At 43.4% G+C, this 20,701-nt stretch overlaps 1 protein-coding gene across 1 annotated transcript in view; it reads right to left on the bottom strand.

Annotated features, from left to right (window-relative positions):
* Positions 1-20,701, bottom strand: part of vash2 (vasohibin 2) — a 151,611-nt gene that overhangs the window by 84,243 nt on the left and 46,667 nt on the right. The window contains exon 4 of the mRNA XM_068045008.1: positions 11,221-11,295. Within this exon, the coding sequence (XP_067901109.1) occupies positions 11,221-11,295 (75 nt within the window). The remainder of the gene's footprint in view (positions 1-11,220; positions 11,296-20,701) is intronic.

Raw genomic sequence — 20,701 nt, 5'->3', positions numbered from 1 at the left:
AGGATCCCGTGTGCATTTTTAACCTCCATCTCAACCTGCCTTGTCATCTTCGACTTGTGCACATGTACTTCAGGTCTCTCTGTTCCGAATCCCCTTTCAAATTGTATTCTTTATTTTATATTTCCTCTCCTCACTCTTCATACAAAACTCTTTTACTTCATACTTCCTTGTATTAAATTTTATCTGCCACGTGTCCACCTATTTCACCAGCCTGTCCAGTCCTCTTGAAGACTCCTCACAGTTCACTATACTCCCAAGTTTTGTGCCATCTGCAAATTGTGACACACCGACACACTTCCCCGTCCCTTGCAGGACAAGGTGGTGCTCAACTAGAGATTACAGGAGCTAACCGGAGGAGGACAAGTGCGCTTGCATATGCTAACCTCATGAAGACTATGCTGGCCATTATTGGGACGTCCATTGCTGAGGCTGTGGCCAGCATGAGGTTGAAAACAGCGAAGGTGACAGTATCCTCATACCTAATCATCTTTGTCACATCCCACTTCACACTCATCACACACTCTCTTCTGATTTACAATCTGCAGATGGTGTAAGGCATGTATCTCTTACATCACTCCCCCTCACTACAATCTTACTCTTATGCCTTTTTCATAGAGTACAGTGGGCGGACGGGAGCTGCACTCCGACGTAAATGCCGGTGCCGAACCTGCTTCCGTCCAGCCTGGGGATCCGTTCCATATCTTATGGATTCCCAGGCTTTAATTGGCCCCAAGGTGGGACTTCCACCCACTTGAGGGAGGAGGTCCCGCTCAGTGAGCTGCCAGCCAATCAGCGGGCCGGCAGATCTTAGTCTCAGCAGAGCCACCAGGAGCAGTGGCCACTGCTGGGACTGCAGCCAAGCCGACCGAGGAGGATACCAAGGAGCCGGGACTGAAGGTAAGTTTGGGTTGCCTCACCAGGGAAATCGGTCGTGCCCTGGTGAGGCTAGGGTGGTCGTTTTGGGGGAGGGGGGGGCATCTTGGATCCCGGATTTGGGTTGGGAGGCGGGAGCAGCCCTCAATCGGGCGCCCTGTGCCCGACTGCCATTTCCCCCCCAACCCCCAGGGTGAGGAAAGGCCAGCAGCTATGGCTGGGCAGCCTTTCACGTCCCTGGCACACCCGCTTGTCACGGGTAAAATACCTGTGGAGGCGGGCGAGGGCCCTTAAGTGGCCATTACCACTTAAGGGTCTCGATTGGCCTCGGGTGGGCGGGCAGTTACCCACCCCCTGTCCCCCCGCCGGACCTCCGTAAACTTGGTCGGAGGCGGATTCGTGGCGGGTAGGCCTCCCGGAGCCTGCCGCTCAATTTTAGCTGCCCCCACGCCACCATCCAACCCGCTGGGGTGGCGTAAAATTCTGGCCATAGAGGTTTGCAGCACAGAAACAGGCCCTTCGGCCCAACGTGCCTGCGCCGAGCATTAAGCACCCGTCCAATCTAATCCCATTTTCCCGCACTTGGCCCGTAGCCTAGTATGCTATGGCGTTTCAAGTGCTCATCTAAATATTTCTTAATTGTTGTGAGAGTTCCTGCCTCTACCACCCCTTCAGGCAATGCATTCCAGATTCCAACCACCTTCTGAGTGAAAAATATTTCCTCAACTCTCCTCTAAACCTCCTGCCCCTTACCTTAAATGTATGCCCCTGGTTATTGACCCCTCCGCTAAGGGAAAAAGTCTGCCCGAAGGCCTACTGTCAATGTCAAGGAGCATTGAGGAGTTCAGCACCAACTTGACACAGGGATTCACGCAGAGCTAGGAGCCCATCCTTTCCAGAGTGGAAGTGGTAGCCAACTCCGTTTGTACACTTGTGGACCCAACCGTGATGCGGTGTCTGATGGCTGCTGTTGCAGCTTCCATTGCAGCACAAGCAGCAGCCACCCAAAGCCAGAGTGTTGCAGTGGAAGCTCAGACTGCTGCCATCATTACATAGTGCAAAGTTGCTTGTGAGTGTCTCAGCAATCTGTCCTCCAGTAGATTATTAGGATTGTTGAGGTGCCGCCCGAGTGCAGTGGCAGTGGTTCCATACAGCGTGAACCTGCTGTCCTCTATCAAGAACACAACATCTCACACCATGGCCACTCCACCAGTGCCCTTACAGTTGCCAGTTAGACAGCCAACCCAGACTGCTGCTGCACATGGTGCAGTCCGAAGCTGGACCTATGCCCAGAGGTGCTCGAGGTCATCCTCCAAATCCATCTGCAGTCTCCCCACTAAAAGTCAGCAGCTTTCCAACAGTCATGCTGAAGTCACTGGAGTAGCACTGCTTAGGAGCACTAGGACAGGCAAAGGAACATGAAAGACAGGTACTAGAAGGGGGATTATTTACTTCTGTAAATTTGTTTTGGAATGTTTATTTTGTGCTTGCTTTTATTTTTACATTGTGACCAAACTGACACTGATAGTCAGTGACAGAGGGAAGGGAAGCTGTTGATGCATAGGGAATTAGGATTGTGTTACTGGTATCGCACGGATTAGGTCTTCGTGGACAGTCTGACCTGAAAAGGCCGGTCTAGGTTGCCTCCTCCCTTTCTCTTCCCCCTCTTCCTCATGCTCCTGCTCCTCAGCTGCTCACTGTATAGCTGGTGACAAAGACCAACCCCTCATGATGGCAAGGCTGTGCAGCATGCAGCAAACCACGAAGTTTGACACCCGCTCTGTCGAGTATTGCAGGGCTCCTTCACAGCAGTCCAGAGACAGGAAGCATTGTTTCAGCACACCAATGGTCTGCTCCACCACATTTCATGTGGCAGCATGGCTTTCATTATATGCATGCTGTTCACGTGTGCTTGCGTTGCGCTCCGGAGTCATCAGCCATGTGGTCAGTGGATAGTCCTGGTCACCCAGTAGCCACACTTTGGTTTGTTGTGGTCATTCAAATAAAGCTGGCACAGTGGACTACCACAGAATGAAGACATCATGACTGCTGCCAGGATACCCAGCACTGACCTGCATGATTTGCTGCCTATGGTTACACACGAGCTGAATGTACAGGGAGTGGAATCTCTTTCGGTTCCAGTAAAGGGCAAAACTGACATCAACGTTGCACGCTAATTGGCTTCATGATCTGTCTGCTCTGCAAACTCCCAGCGGACATTCACTGCATGTGCACCAATGTAGCACACAGTGAGGTTCACTCCAAAAAAACACAGATGTCATTTTGGAACTCTAAGGGAATGCATAGCATTCAAAAAAATGGGCACAAATGATCCCACTTTCTCACACTTAATTTCATGCTATACGATATTATCACAGCGTTGAATTCTATCTTCACTCTCTCCTGCCTCAAGTTTTTTAATTAATTCTTAAAATATGGACATCACTGGCAAGGTCAACATTTATTCTCCATCCCTAATTTCCCTTGAGAAGGTGGTGATGAGCATCCTTCTTGAACTTGTGGATGGTGCCAATTAAGTGGATTGCTTTATCCTAGATGATGTGGAGCTTCTTGTGTGTTGTTGCAGCTGCACCCATCCAGGCAAGTGGACAGGATTACATCACACTTCTGACCTGTGTATTGTATGTAGTGTAGAGGCTTAGGGGAATCAGGAGATGAGCTATTCACCTAGAACACCCAGTTTCTGATCTGCTGAAGTATGCACAGTATTTATATGGACAGTTCAGTTGAGTTTCTGGACAATGGTGATGGTAAAACCATTGAATATCAAGACGAGGTGGTTAGACTCTTTTACCTTGGAGATGGTTATTGCCTGGCACTTTTGTGGCACAAATGTTATTTGCCACTTATCAGCCCAATTTAGGATGATGTCCAGGGCTTGCTGCATGTGGGCATCGACTGTTTCACTCGCTGAGTACTGTGCAATCATCAGAAAACAGCTTCGCCCCTGACCTTATGATGAAGGGAAGATCATTGATGAAACAGTTGAAGATAGCTAGACCTGGGATGCTGCCCTGTGGAACTCCTGGGACTAGGATAATTGGCCTCCAAAAACCACAACTATAATATTGCTGAAAATAGAGACATTATGTCAAAGCTTTTTGTCTTGCACTTATCAGGACAATCCACAAGAATACCATGTAAGGGACAACAACAAATTTATACTATATGAGAAGAGAGTGCTGATTGGTTGGCAAGTGAACTCTGATTGGTAGAGACGTTGCCATGGAGAAGGCACCAGTTAACAGTGACTGACAGTTAACTGCCAAGCTTTGTTTGAAATTTAAACCAGGCAGCTTGACTCTGGTTGGTCAAGGCATTGCCCTAAGGAATGAACCAGCGAGCAGTTGTCACTTATTTTGTTTAGGTGAAATAGGTGCAATGTTTGTACATATTCTTTCTGTCTGCAAAGAACAGGGCCCTGTGTATTAATATATGTAGCTTCCAATTTTCCCTTATATTGGTATTCTTGCAGATTGTCCTGATGAGTGCAAGATGAAAAGCTTCAACATAATTTTTCTATTTTTAGTAATATTCAAGTTCTGTACTACCAAACGACTATTTGTAAACCACAACTATCTTCTTTTGTGGCAGATATGACTACAGCCAGTGGAGTGTTTTCTGCCTAATCTCCATTGACTTCAGTTTTACCAGAGCTCCTTAGAGCTATAATTGGTTGAATGCTGCCTTGTTGTGAAGGGCAGTCACTCACACCTCACCTGTGGAAATCAGTTTTTGTTTGGACCAAGGTCGTACTGAGGTTTAACTTAAACACTAAACTACATAAAGTAAATCTATGAATAGCCACCATCCGAAACTCATGCCCAGCAAGTTAGGAATATTTGCTGGGAATTCTCTTACCCAATCCCTCTGCTCCCATACACCAATACAAAATTGATTCCTATTCTCAATGTTCTGTGGATGGCATAGAACTCAATTAACAAGGCTCTCTATTTTTAAATTTGAGCAAATGCTGAGGATGTTCAGTGTTAAAACAGGCACAGTCACCTAACTAGAGCAGAAAATAACTTCATTCAATGTGAAACAGAGGTCTCAGCATATCTATTTGTTATAGTAAAATAATTAGGTCTGACAGAAAATGTATTACACAATAAAGTTTAAAAAAATAATCTGGAAAAGGAGAAATGAAACTTAACATGAAATCCAACAACATAAAGAAAGGACTTGCATTTTTATAACACCTTTCATAGGAACGTAGAAGCATAGAAGCTTTGTGGCACAGAAAGGGGCCATTCAGCCCATAGCGTTTGTGAGGGTCGAAAAAGAGTCATCCAGCCCAATCCCACTTTCCAGCTCTTGGCCCATAGTCTTTTAGGATACAGCACTTCAAGTGCATATCCAAGTTTTTTTTTTACATGCGATAAGGGTTTCTGCCTCTACCATCCTTTCTGGCAGTGAGCTCCAGACCTCCACTGTCCTCTGAGTGAAGAAATTTCTCCTCAACTCCCGTTTAATCCTTCCACCAATTACATTAAATCTATGCCCCCGGTTATTGACCTCTCTGTTAATGGAAATAGGCCCTTCCTATCCACCCTATCTAGGCTTCTCATAATTTTATACACCTCAATTAAATCTCCCATCAGCTTCCTGTGTTCCAAAGAAAACAATCCTAGCCTATCCAATCATTCCTCATAGCTAAAATTCTCCATAGCAACAATTTCCTAAATTTTCTCTGTACCCTCTCTAGTGTGATTACATCCTTCCTGTAATGCGGTGCCCAGAACTGTACGCAGTACTCTGGCTGCAGTCTAACTAGTATTTTAATGCAGCTTAAGCAGAATCACCCTGCTCTTATACTCTATGTCTCAGCCAATAAAAGAAAGTATCCTGTATGTCTTCTTAACCACCTATCTACCTTTCATGACTTTTGGACATCCCATAAAGTTTTACAGAATTACAGAATTATTACAGTGCAGGAGGAGGCCATTCGGCCCATCATGTCCACACCGGCTCTCCAAAAGAGCAATTTACTCAGTTCCATTCCCCTGCCTTCTCCCTGTAACCCTGCACATTCTTCCTTTTCATATAACAGTCTAATTCCCTCTTGAATGCTTCAATTGAACTTGCCTCCACCACACTCTCAGGCAGTGCATTCCAGACCTTAACCACTCGCTGCGTGAAAAAGATTTTCCTCATGTCACTTTTGCTTCTCTTACCAAATACTGTAAATCTGTGCCCTCTCGTTCTCGATCCTTTCACAAGTGGAAACAGTTCCTCTCTATCTACTCTGTCCAGGCCCCTCATGATTTTGAATGCCTCTATCAAAACACTTCTCAGCCTTCGCTTCACCAAGGAAAATAGCCCTAACTTTTCCAATCTAGCGTCATAACTGAAGTTTCTCATCCCTGGAACCATTCTCATGAATCTTTTCTGTACTCTCTCCAATGCCCTCATATCTTTCCTAAAGTGCAGCGCCCCGAACTGGACACAATACTCCAGCCTTGGCCGAACTAGCGTCTTATACAAGTTCAGCATAACTTCCTTGCTTTTGTACTCCAGACCCCAATTAATAAAGCCCAGGATACTGTAGACTTTATTAACTGCTCTCTCAACTTGCCCTGCCACCTTCAATGACTTATGCACATATACACCCAGGTCCCTGTGCTCCTGCACCCCCTTTAGAATTGTACACTTTATTTTATATTGTCTCTCCATGTTCTTCCTACCAAAATGAATCACTTCACATTTCTCTGCATTGAACTTCATCTGCCACTTGTCTGCCCAATCCACCAACTTGTCTATGTCCTTTTGGAGTTCTACACTATCCTCCTCACAGTTCACAATGCTTCCAAGTTTTGTATCATCTGTAAACTTTGAAACTGTGCCCTGTATAGCAAGGTCTAGGTCATTAATATCTATCAGGAAAAGCAAGGGTCCCAACACTGACCCCTGGGGAACTCCACTACAAACCTTCCTCCAGCCAGAGAAACATCTCTATTTCCTGTCACTCAGCCAGTTCCATCACCCTCACCAGTATCCAAACTGGAAAACAATCAATGAAGTACTTTGGCACTGTAGTTACTGTTATAATGTAGAACAAATGAAAGTAAAGCAAGAGACTGCTAATGAAAAAAAATACTGCCAGGCCAGTTTCTTTATTGGTCCAACCTGTAGACTACTGTCGCCTCATTTGTTAGCTGATTCAGTAGTTTTAAATAATTTTATTGACAAAATTAAGCATTGGCCACTTGGAACAGAATACTGATGCCGGATTTTTTGCTACTTTTTCATGCTCAGAATTGTTTCTTTTAATTCCTTAATTTTGTAGTGTTTATACTTGTGACCATTATGTGTTGCTCAACTAGCTTTTCAATGGCTCCAGTCTGGTGTCACTACTGTGTTGGGGTGTCCTCACAGTGTAAGTTCTACTCCAGAATAAACAGAGCACAATTCTGAGGTGCAGGAAAGCAAAGTCAGGTACAATTATTTTATTGCCATTGGCAAGATTTTGTGAGTATTCTCCTTGATTTCAGTAATATATACAATTTCTTAAAACCATTTTAGTTCCAAATAATTTATTTTCAATGACCAATGGCACATTCCAGGTGCTTTAGCCATTTTCTATAGAAAGCATATGAAACAAAAACTACTTTTAATTTTGGGTTTTAAAAGGTATAGGCCCAGAAATGTGTTGATGCTGCTCCATTTTACAGACGTTTATGTATAAATTAACTCTATAACTATCTGTGAAATGAAGAGCTCATTATTTAGCAAAATAGCACCACAGTTTTAATGTTTTCATATTTATTTAAGACCGCATTTAATTTAAGTCTACAGAGAACACACAAGTCTTTCATCAATAAGTTCCTGCTGGGAGCTGGGAACCCTGGTTTTTAATAAGGAATTTCAAATGATGTGTGAGGGGCAACCCATATATGCAAACACACAAAAACACACACTACCTTCTGAGAGTTCAAGATTTACAGCTGTGTTTAGTCTAAGCTAGATATCTGGACTTACAAAGTAGTCATCTATCGCTGGAATTCCATGACCGCTCAATCCTACACTCCACTAAATTCTCACAACAGCTGTAAATGCCATATAATTGCCAAACGTTCCACTCATGCATTCATTAAATAACTGTACCTTAAAATCAAACACAGGAATCCACAATAAAAAGCATACAGATCTAATTTGTTTGCTCTAATATTGTAAAACAGTGGTAAGGCTGATTGATAATCTAGCTGGAAATTCTGTGGCGAGTAACTCACCTCCTGGCTCCCCAAAGCCATCTACAAGACACAAGTCAGGAGTGTGATGGAATACTCTGCATTAGCCCGGATGAGTGCTGCTCCAACAACACTCAAGAATCTCAACAACATCCAGAACAAAGCAGTCCGCTTGATCGGCACCCCGTCCACCACCTTAAAAATTCACTCCACCACCAGCGCACAGTGGCAGCAGTACAAGATGCATTGCAGCAACTCGCCAAGCCTCCTTCGACCCACAGCCTCTACCACCTAGAAGGACAAGGGCAGCAGACGCATGGGAAAACCACCACCTGCAAGTTCCCCTCCAAGCCACATACCATCCTGACTTGGAACTATATTGCTGTTCCTTCACTGTCGCTGGGTCAAAATCCTGGAACTCCCTCCCTAACAGCACTGTGGGTATACTCGCACCAACCAACTGCGGTGGTTCAAGAAGGCTGCTCACCACCACCTTCTCAAGGGCAATCAGGGATGGGCAACAAATGCTGGCCTCACCAGTGATGCTCACATCCCATGAAAGAATTTAAAAAGATAAATCTTTGCCTCTGACACCATCAATCCTCTGCATCAATCAATTCAAGCATTGTGTTCAGTTCTGGGCTCCGCACCTCAGGAAGGGTATTTTGGCCTTGGAGGGGATGCAGCATAGCTTCACCACAATAATACCAGGGCTAAAGGATTTAGTTATAAGGGCAGGTTGTATAAACTAGGCTTATATTCTTTTTATTACAGAAGATTAACGAGTGATCTAATTGAGATATTTAAAATGATTGAAGGAAAAGACAGGGTTGGTAGAGAAAAAGTATTTCCTCTGGTGGGAGAGTCTGGAACTAGGGAATATAACCTTAAAATTACAGCTTGGCCAATTAGGGACGAGAATCAGGAAGCACTTCACACAAAGCGTAGCGGAAACCTGACTCCCCCAAAAAGCTGTTGAGGCTAGGTCAATTGAAAATTTCAAAATGGAGAGCGGTAGATTTTTGTTAGTCAAGGGTTTTAAAGGTTATGGAACCAAGGGAGATTGAAGGAATAAAGATACAGATTTAGTATTGGTGCAGAACAAGAGATATGTGGCACCAACTGTGCACTATAAACTTCCAATTTGGCCACCTCATCACCCTCAAGTGCTCCCAGAATCGCATACAGAGCAATTCATTTGTGTGAATGTTTCCAAATTCCATGGCAAACTCTAGATTTGGCGATCGGCATTGTCCATTTTATTTTAAATGGGCTACTGCCCCCATTAACATTGTTTAGAAAATCTAGGCTCAAAGGGCCTAATGTGCACTTGTACTGTCCATTTTATATATTTCCATGAAACAGATTCTAGTTCATTGTGTTCCAAAAACTGCAATATAACTCCAGTTACATTTATCTCAGTTCCACATTTCCCATTGGGTGTGAGGCCACTTGGAGGCAGTGGTCTCACAACACTGGAGCTAAGAACAGATTCCACAATAACTGCGACTAGTGCAAAGCTGAATTTTAAAACTTTAACTTTTAAGAAAGTTTAAAAAGAGCACATGTACACTGTCCTTTATAACAGACCAGGCAGAGGAGCATTCAATTCAGTACTCCCATTCACATGCTAATAGCAGGTTTCTATCAAATGGTATTTGCACTGTAATAACAGGGTAATTAAAATTGCTAATTGGTCCTGTGGACTCACATTCAATGGGAACTGCATTGAAACGAACTAAAGTTATTTCAAAGGAACTCCGCAACCAGAATTTTATCCCATCAGTAAGGACAGGAGTTGATCCATTTCCCACAGGTGAAAAGACAGGGTGCTTAATTTTCATGCATCTTTTTAATCCTGAATTTCTTCACTTGTGAAAGCCTCAACAATATACTAGGGTAGATACTATGAATTTCAAATCCAGCACTGATTTTCACATGCTGGAAGTTACATATCGATAATTCTAGCAGAGTTCAGTTGGCCCCCTTGGGATTTTCCATCCATTCATTTTAACATTCCTTGGAAGGCCACTGAATTCCCAACCTGAATTCTTAAAATCTATCCTTCAATATCCCGAAAACATCAGAACCAATTAACATCAGGAGCGTAACAAGAACAAAGACAGAACAAAGATGATTGACCTTGGCTTATAATGCTGCACAGGTTAAAAATAACAGATAACAAAATGCTGTCAAACTATGTTTGAACATATGAATCTCAAAGGGGGAAACATACAGAGTTCAGTGAAGCTCAGATCCTGTGGTTTCTTTAAAAGCTCCAACAAGCACACACCTCAGCTGAACACAGAAACAGCACTGGTATTGGTACTTCTCAAATATCTTGGCTCTTTCCCTCACAATTTTGCAATTGGAGACTACAATGAAAGAAAAGCTCTTCAATGGGTGCTACAAATGGGTCAAAATGAAATGTTGAATAGTATTACCACATTTAACTGGTTTTAAGTTGGCCCACTTTATTAGTCATGGTACCTAAAATCTTTGTTAGGTCACCAATAGCTTCTTAAGTAAATCCTAATGTGGCGTCTCTCTTCCACCCCGACCCCTGTAAATGGTTTAGCTGTAAAACACTGAAGCTGACTTCTAAGCAACAGTGATTAAATATATCAGCGTCGTAGTATAATCCTTCCCAATACAGAATGAGAAAGGTCAATTTATAATTCAGCTAAGAAAATGTGAATTGAAAGTAATAGATTTTATTTTGAGGGAAACAAAATGTCAAACAAAGCATTAAATCACCCAACATTGTATAAATTATACATGTAATTTTTGTGAAAATTAAATCTTCCTCTCTCTTGCTTTTTATGCTCAGACAGTTGAATAAAACCTAGTGCATCAAGAGTTAAACTTCAGTCTACCCAGCTTTTCTATATAGATGGCAGTTGACCTAATTTAAATGATTTGATGATAATCCATGGAGTGAAATGAAGTCTTGCGTAAAAAATTCATATTGCTGGCTTCCTGCTTTGGTCTCCTAGCAACAGGACTGCATAACATGACCTTCCTTCTCGTTTAATATCAATTTCCTTAGACCGTGCACATGGATTATTACGTTTAATGACTACTTAGCCCACAAAATGACACACAAAATCTACATGAACCTGTAAAATAAGGATACATTCCAAGAATCACAGCTTCAAGGCATTTAATTGGCAACGATTCACGAGTCATTTCTCTGGCTGTGTCCATTAACCTGAGGAGTACAGGAAGAGGAAAGTAATTAATATCAGCAAAAATAAACAAGCAAATGCTTCAAATAGGTAGCCAAATAAAGAAAACTAGACATCGTGGATATGCAGCTTTGACAGTTTCTCCCTCCTCTGCAATATACTAAGACTAGCTGTGCTTGCACAAAATAACAAGCTAAATAGATAAATGGTATGCAGTTCAGCTCAAAGGATAACTGGTAATGGAAAGCAACACCTACAATTCCTGCACTATTTCAAGTAAAATGGAAAGAGCTTAGATTTATACAACACCTTTACAGTTCAGCAGGATGTTACAAAATGCTTTAAAGACAATTAATTACTTTTGAAATGTCATCACACTTGTTATGCAGGCAAACATGGCAGTTAATTTGCACACAGTAAGATCTCACAAACAGCAATGAGATAAATGTGCAGTTAATCTGTTTTTATGATATTGGTTGAGACATAGGGCATCAAATTATGCCAAGGGATCTGTTCTGTCCACCTGAACAGGCAGATTGAGGCTCAGTTTAAGGGTTCATCCAAAAGATAGCACCTCTGACAATACAGTGGTCTTGCAGTAATGCACAAAGCGTTAGCCTAGAAATTGTGTTCATGTCCTGGAGTGAGGCTAGAACCTTCTGACTCCAGAATTGAGACTGCGACCACAAAGCTATATGGATATGTATGTGCTCATTTTACACTTTTCTCAATTTTTTTTCCATTGAAATCAAGCAGATTTGGAAAATAGGTGCCCAAAAGGCTGATGTTTGTTTCCTGGCAGGCAGGATCAATTAAAAGTGACCCCTATGTCAACATTCAAGATCAGATTGGATAGGTGGATGAAGGAAAAGGGGATGAAGGGTAATGAGAACAGAGCAGGCAAATGTGATTAGAACCATTTGCACATGTGGAGGGTAAACACCAACACGGACGTGTTGTGCTGAATGGCCTGTTTTGCTATTCAAAATTCTATGTATTTCTATGTATTTGAAGGCAAATCAGATTGGAAATTATCAGTCATTAACCAATAACCAATATAACAACAGGAATAGCAGAACAGATTGGATCCAAATAATTTCAAAATAGGACCTATCTATATCAACATTTATGCTGGGTCATAAGATTATTGACCCACTAAAGCAAGGTCACTAGTTGTGCATTGCTGTAAATATGATTCCTGTAATACATGTTTCAATCCGCAGTTATATTTTTTTCTAGTTAGAATGAAGAATGTATTTCTCTCACTGGATAGAGCCAGGTGCACAATGATCTGAATGTAACAATCCAAAAATAACAATGTTGGGATTCTGTTTACATGAGTAAGGGTTAAAGATTAAAGATCTAATTAGTAACTCCCCACTTCTTTTGTCTATTGCAAACCATCTTCTTAAACCTCTCTCCCCTGTCTCCTCTGCCGACATCTCCAACAAGTGCGAGGAGCTCATGGACCTCTTTATCACTAAGATTGAGACCATTCAATCAGCTGCCTCTGCCACTTCCCTTCCTTCCCCTAGCTCACTGGAACAAACATCCTCTAAAGCTCTCCTCTGCCCTAACCCTGAACTCGCATCACTCTCTAGTTTCTCTCCTATCTCCCCTCATGCCCTCTCCGAGCTCATCCACCTCCTGTTCCCTCAACTCTATTCCCACTAAACTGCTGACCACCCAACCTCCCTCCTGACTCCCATGTAAACTGACATTATTAATGGTTCTGTCTTCAGGTACTCTCCCCCTCTCCTTCAAATTTACTGACATCACCCCTCTCTTCAAAAAACAACCCCTAACCCCTCCGTCATTGCAAACTCCAGTCCCATCCCCAACATCCCTTTCCTCTCCAAAATTCTTCAATGTGTTGCTGTGTCCCAAATCTGTGCCCATCTTTCTCTGAACTGCATGTATGAATCCCTCCAATCAGGTTTCTGCCCTGCCACATTACTGAATGGCTCTCATCAAAGTCACAAATGACATCCAATGTGACTGTGGCAAAGGTAAACTAGCCCTCCTTGTCCTTCTCGATCTGGTTGCAGCCTTTGACACAGTTGACCACACTATCCTTCTTCAACGTCTCTGCACTATCATCCAGCTGGGTGAGACTCCATTTGCCTGGTTCCATTCTTATCTATCTAATCATATCCAGAAATTTGCCTGCAATGGCTTCTCTTCCCGCTCGGCATTGTTACCCCTGGTGTCCCAAGGACCTATCCTTGGCCTCCTCCTATTTCTCATCTACATGCTGCCACTCCACCACATCATCTGGAAAAGCAGTGTCAGTTTCCACATGTACGCTAGTGACACCCAGTTCTACCTCAGTATCACCTCTATCAACCCCTCCACTGTCTCCAAATTGTCTGATTGCTTATCAGACATCCAGTACTGGATGGGCAGAAATTTCTTCCAGTTACACATTGCAGTGACTGAAGGCATGGCCTTTCGGCCCATTTATAAATTTTGTTCCCTTAGCACCCACTCCATTCCTCCCCCTGTCAACTGTCTGAGGCTGAACCAGACTGTTTGCAATCTTGGTGTCATATTTGACCCCAAGATGAGCTTCTGATAACTTATCCACGCCATCACAAGGACATCTTATTTTTACCTCCGTAACAGCCTGACTCCACCCCAACCTCAGCTCATCTACGGCTGAAACACTCATTCATACCTCAGTTACTTCTAGATGTCTATTCCAATGCACGTCAACATTCTAACCTCTGTAAACCTGAGGTCATCCAAAGCTCTGCTGCCCATGTCGTAACTCGAACCAAGTCTTGTTTACTGATCACCCCTGTGTTTGCTAACCTACACTGGCTCCCCATTAAGCGACACCTTGATTTAAAAGTTCTCACCCTTGTTTTCAAGTCCCTATCTCTGTAATCTCCTCCAGCCCCACAACCCTCCTGGATCCTCTAATTCTGCCATTTTGAGCATCCTTGATTTCAATCATCTCATGATTGCTGGCCATGATTTCAGTTGCCAAGGCCTAAACCTCTGATTTCCTTACTTCCATATTTTCCTTTAAGATGCTCTGTAAACACTATCTCTTTGACCAAGCTTTTGGTCATCTGCTCTAATATCTCCTTATGTGGTTCAATATCATAGTTTGCTTGAAAACATTCCTGTGAAGCGTCTTGGGATGTTTTATTACATTAAAGGCACTATATAGATACAAGCTGTAGTTATTTTTTTAATCACACATTCTATAAACTGGCTTCTTCCAAGAAAGAATGTCCTTATAAAATAAAAAATTAGGCTGAGTTCTTTATGGAACTTTTACATTTGACAGTTTCATAAACTCTAGTGCGAGGATACAAGCATATTAAGTGTTCAGAAAAGATAAAAAAGGAAAAAGGGAGGACACTGTAGTGTTGGAAAGGGAGGATGTTCTTAAGGGGCAAATACAGAATCCATTTTGTTAGAGTCGAGAAGCAAAAATGATATGAGCAAGCTACTAGGGGTATTCTACAGTCCTCCAAATAGTGAGATAGAGAGATAGAGGAGCAAATCTGCAGGAAAATCACAGAGATATGCAAGAACTATAGAGTGGTGATATTGGGGGATTTTACTTACCTAATTATCAATTGGGATAATTTTAGAGTAAAGAATAAGGAAGGGAAGGAATTTCTGGATTGTGTTCAGGAGAACTTCCTTGATCAGTCTCAGCCCAATTAGAAAGAAGACATTGCTGGATCTGGTGCTGGGAAATGAGCTGGGCCAAATGGACCAAGTGTCTGTTGGGGAGTACTTGGGTAAGAGTGATCATCGCATCATAAGGTTTAGATTGGTAATGCAGAAATGCAAGTAGAACGTCTAGAGCTAATTTCAGCATGTTGAGAAGAGATCCAACCACAGTAAAATGGAGCCAAAGACTGACAGGAAGACCTGTATCAGAACAGTGGGTTATCTTTAAGGAAGAAGTTCTTCAGGTACAGGCTAGATATATTACAACAAGAGCAAAAGGTAAAGGAACCAAAAACGGGGCTCCTTGGATGATGAGGGAAATAGAGATTATGATGAAACAAAAAAAGAGGGTGTATTATGCATGCCAGGTGAATTCTTCGAGTGAGAGCCAGGCTATAGACAATAAGTTGAGAGGGGAGGAGAAGAGGAAAATAAGACTGGCAAAGAGAGAATATGAGAGTAGAATGGCAGGCAACATAAAAGGAAACCCAAAAATATTCTACCAGCATGTCAATAGTAAGCGGGTAACAAGAGGTGGAGTGGGGCCTATTAGGGACAAAGAGGGTAATATATGCTTAGAGGTACAGGGCAAGGCTAATATACTTAATGAGTACTTTGTATCAGTGTTTACTAAGAAAGTGGAATCTGACAAAATATCAGTAGAAGCAGAGAGAGGAAATGGATAGGGTTAAAAGTTGAGAGGGGGAGATCCTAAAAAGGCTGGCTATGAATAGGATAGATAAGTCACCTGGTCTAGATGGCTTGCATCCCATGTTGCAAAAGGAAGTTGGGGTGGAGAATTCGGAAGGGCTTGCCATAATCTTCCAATCTTCTCTAGATACGGAAGAGATGCCAGAGGATTGGAGAGTGGCAAATGTGACACTTTTATTCAAGAAAGGGTGGAAGGACAGTCCTAGTAACTACAGGCCAGTTAGTGTAACATCAGTGGTGGGTAAGGTTTTAGAAACAATAATCAGGGGGAAAAAATCAACAGACACCTAGAAAGGTTCAAGTTAATTAAGGAGAGACAGGATGGATTTGTAAAAGGGAGATCATGCTTGATTAATCTAATTGAATTTTTTGATGAAGTAATAGATGAAGGAAATGCAGTGGATGTTGTCTATATGCATTTTAAGAAAGTGTTTGATAAGGTACCACATAAAAGGCTGGTTAACAAAATTGAGGCTCATCGAATAGAAGGGTCAGTGTCCAACTGGATAAAAAATTGGCTTAAGGACAGAAAACAGCGAGTCATAGTAAATGATTCTTTTTTAAGCTAGAGGATAGTGGACAGTGGTGTTCCCCAAGGTTCAGTGCAAGGACCACTGCTTTTTTTGCTATATATAAATGACTTGGATCTTGGAATACAGAGTAGAATTTCAAAATTTGCTGATGATACCAAACTTGGAGGTGTGGCAAACAGTGAGGATGATATGAACCGCCTGTAACAGGACATAGATAGGCTAGCAGAGTGGACAGACTTGTAACAGATGAATTTAATGCTGACCCCAAGTGTGAGGTGATGCATTTTGGCAGAAGGAATAGGGAGAGGCAATATATACTTAATGGCACAGTTTTAAAGAGTGTGCAGTAACAGAGGGACCTGGGGGTGCATATGAATCAATCTTTGAAGGTGACAGAACATATTGAGAGAGTGGTTAGTAAAGCATATGGGATCTTGGGCTTCATAAATAGACACATTGAGTACAAAAGTACGGAGGTTATGCTGAACCTTTAAAAAGCTCTGGTTAGGCCCCAACTGGAGTACAGCATCTATTTCTGGTCACCATACTTTAGGAAGGATGTAAGGGTCCTTGAGAGGGTGCAGAGATTTATCAGAATTGCTCCAGGGATGGGGGGTTTTAGTTACAAGGTTAGGTTGGAAAAGCTGGGTTTATTCTTCTTAAAGCAAAGGACATTGAGGGGAGATTTAATAGAGGTGTACAAGATTATGACAGGATTAGTTAAGTTAGACAAGGAAAAACTGTTCCCATTAATGAATGGTACAAGGATTAGAGGACACAGATTGAAGGTTTTTGGCAAGAGATGCAGGGGGAATGTGAGGAAGAACTTTTTTACGCAGTGGGTGGTAATGCCCTGAAACACGCTGCCCACAAGGATGGTGGAAGCGAAGACAATCAATGATTTCAAAAGGAAATTGGATGGTCACTGGAAGAAAATAAACGTGTAGGGCTATGGGGATTGAGTGCATTAATGGGACTGACTGGATAGATCCATGGAGAGCCGGCATGGACTCGATGGCTGAATGGCCTCCTTCTATGCTGTAAATGACTCTATGTCTCTATTTATGCCAAAAGCTGATTTCAACTTCGGGGCGGAACTTTATGCTGGCAGCAAGGGTTTTGACATTCGGAGAAACTGACGCCATCACCTCTTCTATGGAAGGTGCACTGAATTTAGTGCTAATCAGGCAGTTAACTGGACAGTGACAGGCCTTCCACGGAATCAAGGTCCTTGGCGCAGGAAGTCCCACATTTGTAGAGCTGTCGGCCAATCAAAGGCCGGCAACTGCAGCGCCACCATGGAGGTCCAGGAGAGTCTCTAGAAACATGCCTGAGGTAGGTCAGAGTGGAAGGGGTTTTGCGGGGTGCTGGTCGAGGGGGAGGAAAGTCGACAGCAAGGGCCGGATGAGTGGCCCTCAGAGGGGCCCTCTCTCCCTTCCCGATGCTGGATCCCTTTTTCAGGCACTAAGTGCCTTTTAATGAGTGATCCACCCCACTACCTGGAGCCAGGAAGCAGTCTGCATGGTTTTCCATGCCATGCTTCCTGTGTGGCAACAGGGCCGCCTGCCCCCCGATAATTGAAGCTGCGGGGTTGGGGAGTGGGGGGGTAGAGGCCCTTAATTGGGTATTAATTTCCCAGTTAGGGACCTCAATTGGCGGCGCCCCTGACTAAATTTTGGCGGAAGTGGGATGGTGGAGGGACCGCCCTCTCCCCACCCCCGCCACCATCCCACCCGATTTTATGCTGTCTTCACCTCCAAACCCACCATGGGGGAGAGTATAAAAGTCCCTGCAAAGCTCTGTAAACTTGCTGGTACTGGAGGACTGAAAAAGCTTCTCCCTTTTGGCTAATCAGGCAACAGACCTTTTTTTTGCACTAATCGGGAATTAGTCTTTAATAGCTCTGGTAACTTTAAAGAACTCAAACATCCAAGTTTTCTAGCTTAGTGGAGAACAATATGGGGGAGAATGTGAGACCTTGCACTTTTTGTGGACAGGAGTCTCACTTTGGTGTGTAAAAATGAAGTACTTCTGTTTAGTTTTGGCTTGGAATTTTCTCCTTTAAAATAACTGTACAAAAGGACTAAATGCCTCCACTGAAACCCTATCCCAACTTCAATCAATATAAATATTGCAAGGACTATAGTGGGATTGTGTCTGGACAGGTGACTTAAAAGTAGGAGCCTACTATACAATATAATATTTTCTGAGTAAAATTAGATACACAAATTTAATACATCATTATGAAATGGCACACTGCTCTTTAAAATAGATACTACATTAGGTTCCGAACCTTGAAGGTTCCTTTCATTGCAGCAGCTTATTCGGGAGCAGAGAGTGCGAGCGAGTGATCAGCTGGGAAGGTCAGTTTCAAAGTAAACTTAATTTCCTTTTGTTTTCGGCGGAGACCAGGGGGCTGCTGGGTAAGTAAAACCCTATATATTTGGGCCGTTTAAAATAACTTGCCTTTCATTGCAGCAGCTTATTCGGGAGCAGAGAGTGCGAGCGAGTGATCAGCTAGGAAGGTCAGTTTCAAAGTAAACTTAATTTCCTTTTGTTTTCGGCGGAGACCAGGGGGCTGCTGGGTAAGTAAAACCCTATATATTTGGGCCGTTTAAAATAACTTGCCTTTCATTGCAGCAGCTTATTCGGGAGCAGAGAGTGCGAGCGAGTGATCAGCTGGGAAGGTCAGTTTCAAAGTAAACTTAATTTCCTTTTGTTTTCGGCGGAGACCAGGGGGCTGCTGGGTAAGTAAAACCCTATATATTTGGGCCGTTTAAAATAACTTGCCTTTCATTGCAGCAGCTTATTCGGGAGCAGAGTGCGAGCGAGTGATCAGCTAGGAAGGTCAGTTTCAAAGTAAACTTAATTTCCTTTTGTTTTCGGCAGAGACCAGGGGGCTGCTGGGTAAGTAAAACCCTATATATTTGGGCCGTTTAAAATAACTTGCCTTTCATTGCAGCAGCTTATTCGGGAGCAGAGAGTGCGAGCGAGTGATCAGCTAGGAAGGTCAGTTTCAAAGTAAACTTAATTTCCTTTTGTTTTCGGTGGAGACCAGGGGGCTGCTGGGTAAGTAAAACCCTATATATTTGGGCCGTTTAAAATAACTTGCCTTTCATTGCAGCAGCTTATTCGGGAGCAGAGAGTGCGAGCGAGTGATCAGCTAGGAAGGTCAGTTTCAAAGTAAACTTAATTTCCATTTGTTTTCGGCGGAGACAAGGGGGCTGCTGGGTAAGTAAAACCCTATATATTTGGGCCGTTTAAAATAACTTGCCTTTCATTGCAGCAGCTTATTCGGGAGCAGAGAGTGCGAGCGAGTGATCAGCTAGGAAGGTCAGTTTCAAAGTAAACTTAATTTCCATTTGTTTTCGGCGGAGACCAGGGGGCTGCTGGGTAAGTAAAACCCTATATATTTGGGCCGTTTCTGAACCTGAGACACTACACGGGTAGTGTCTCCCACCCGCCCTCCTCCTCTAACCAAAAAAAAGGACTCGGTGGTGTGTAGATAAGGTAAGGCTTTTTCTATTTCTCTTTTTTTTATCGTGTGATTGGTAAAAACTTTTCGTTCCTTTTTCATTTAACTAAGTTAAGCTTAAGATTAAAAATGGCAGGAGATCTCAGACCCATGTCATGCTCCTCTTGCTCAATGTGGGAGCTCAGGGACACGGCTGATGTCCCTGACTCCTTCACGTGCAGGAAGTGTGTCCAGCTGCAGCTCTTGTTAGACCGCATAACGGCTCTGGAGCTGCGGATGGACTCACTTTGGAGCATGCGCGATGCTGAGGAGGTCGTGGATAGCATGTTTAGCGAATTGGTCACACCGCAGATTAGGATTGCTGAGGGACAAAGGGAATGGGTGACCAAAAGGCAGAGAAAGAGCAGGAAGGCAGCGCAGAAGTCCCCTGCGGTCATCTCCCTCCAAAACAAGTATACTGTTGAGGGAGATGGCTCACCAGGGAAAGGCAGCAGTAGCCAGGTTCATGGCACCGTGGCTGGCTCTGCTGTTCAGAAGGGCGGGAAAAAGAGTGGAAGGGCTATAGTCATCGGGGATTCGATTGTAAGGGGAGTAGATAGGCGGTTCTGTGGTCGAAAACGAGACTTCCGAATGGTATGTTGCCTCCCAGGTGCACGGGTCAGGGATGTTTCAGATCGGCGAAAAACGGGATGAGGTCCTACAAGCAGAATTTAGGGAGTTAGGAGCCAAGTTAAAAAGTAGGACCTCAGAGGTAATAATCTCAGGATTGCTACCAGTGCCACGTGATAGTCAGAGTAGAAATGAAAGAATAGTCAGGATGAATGCATGGCTTGAGAGATGGTGCAGGAAGGAGGGGTTCAGATTTTTGGGACATTGGGACCGGTTCTGGGGGAGGTGGGACTATTACAAATTGGACGGTCTACACCTGGGCCGGACTGGAACCAATGTCCTTGGGAGTGCTTTTGCTAATGCTGTTGGGGAGGGTTTAAACTAATGTGACAGGGGGATGGGAACCAA

This window comes from Heterodontus francisci, chromosome 13, assembly GCF_036365525.1.
Source record: "Heterodontus francisci isolate sHetFra1 chromosome 13, sHetFra1.hap1, whole genome shotgun sequence".
Classification (NCBI taxonomy): domain Eukaryota; kingdom Metazoa; phylum Chordata; class Chondrichthyes; order Heterodontiformes; family Heterodontidae; genus Heterodontus; species Heterodontus francisci.
This window is presented reverse-complemented; position numbering and strand designations above follow the sequence as displayed.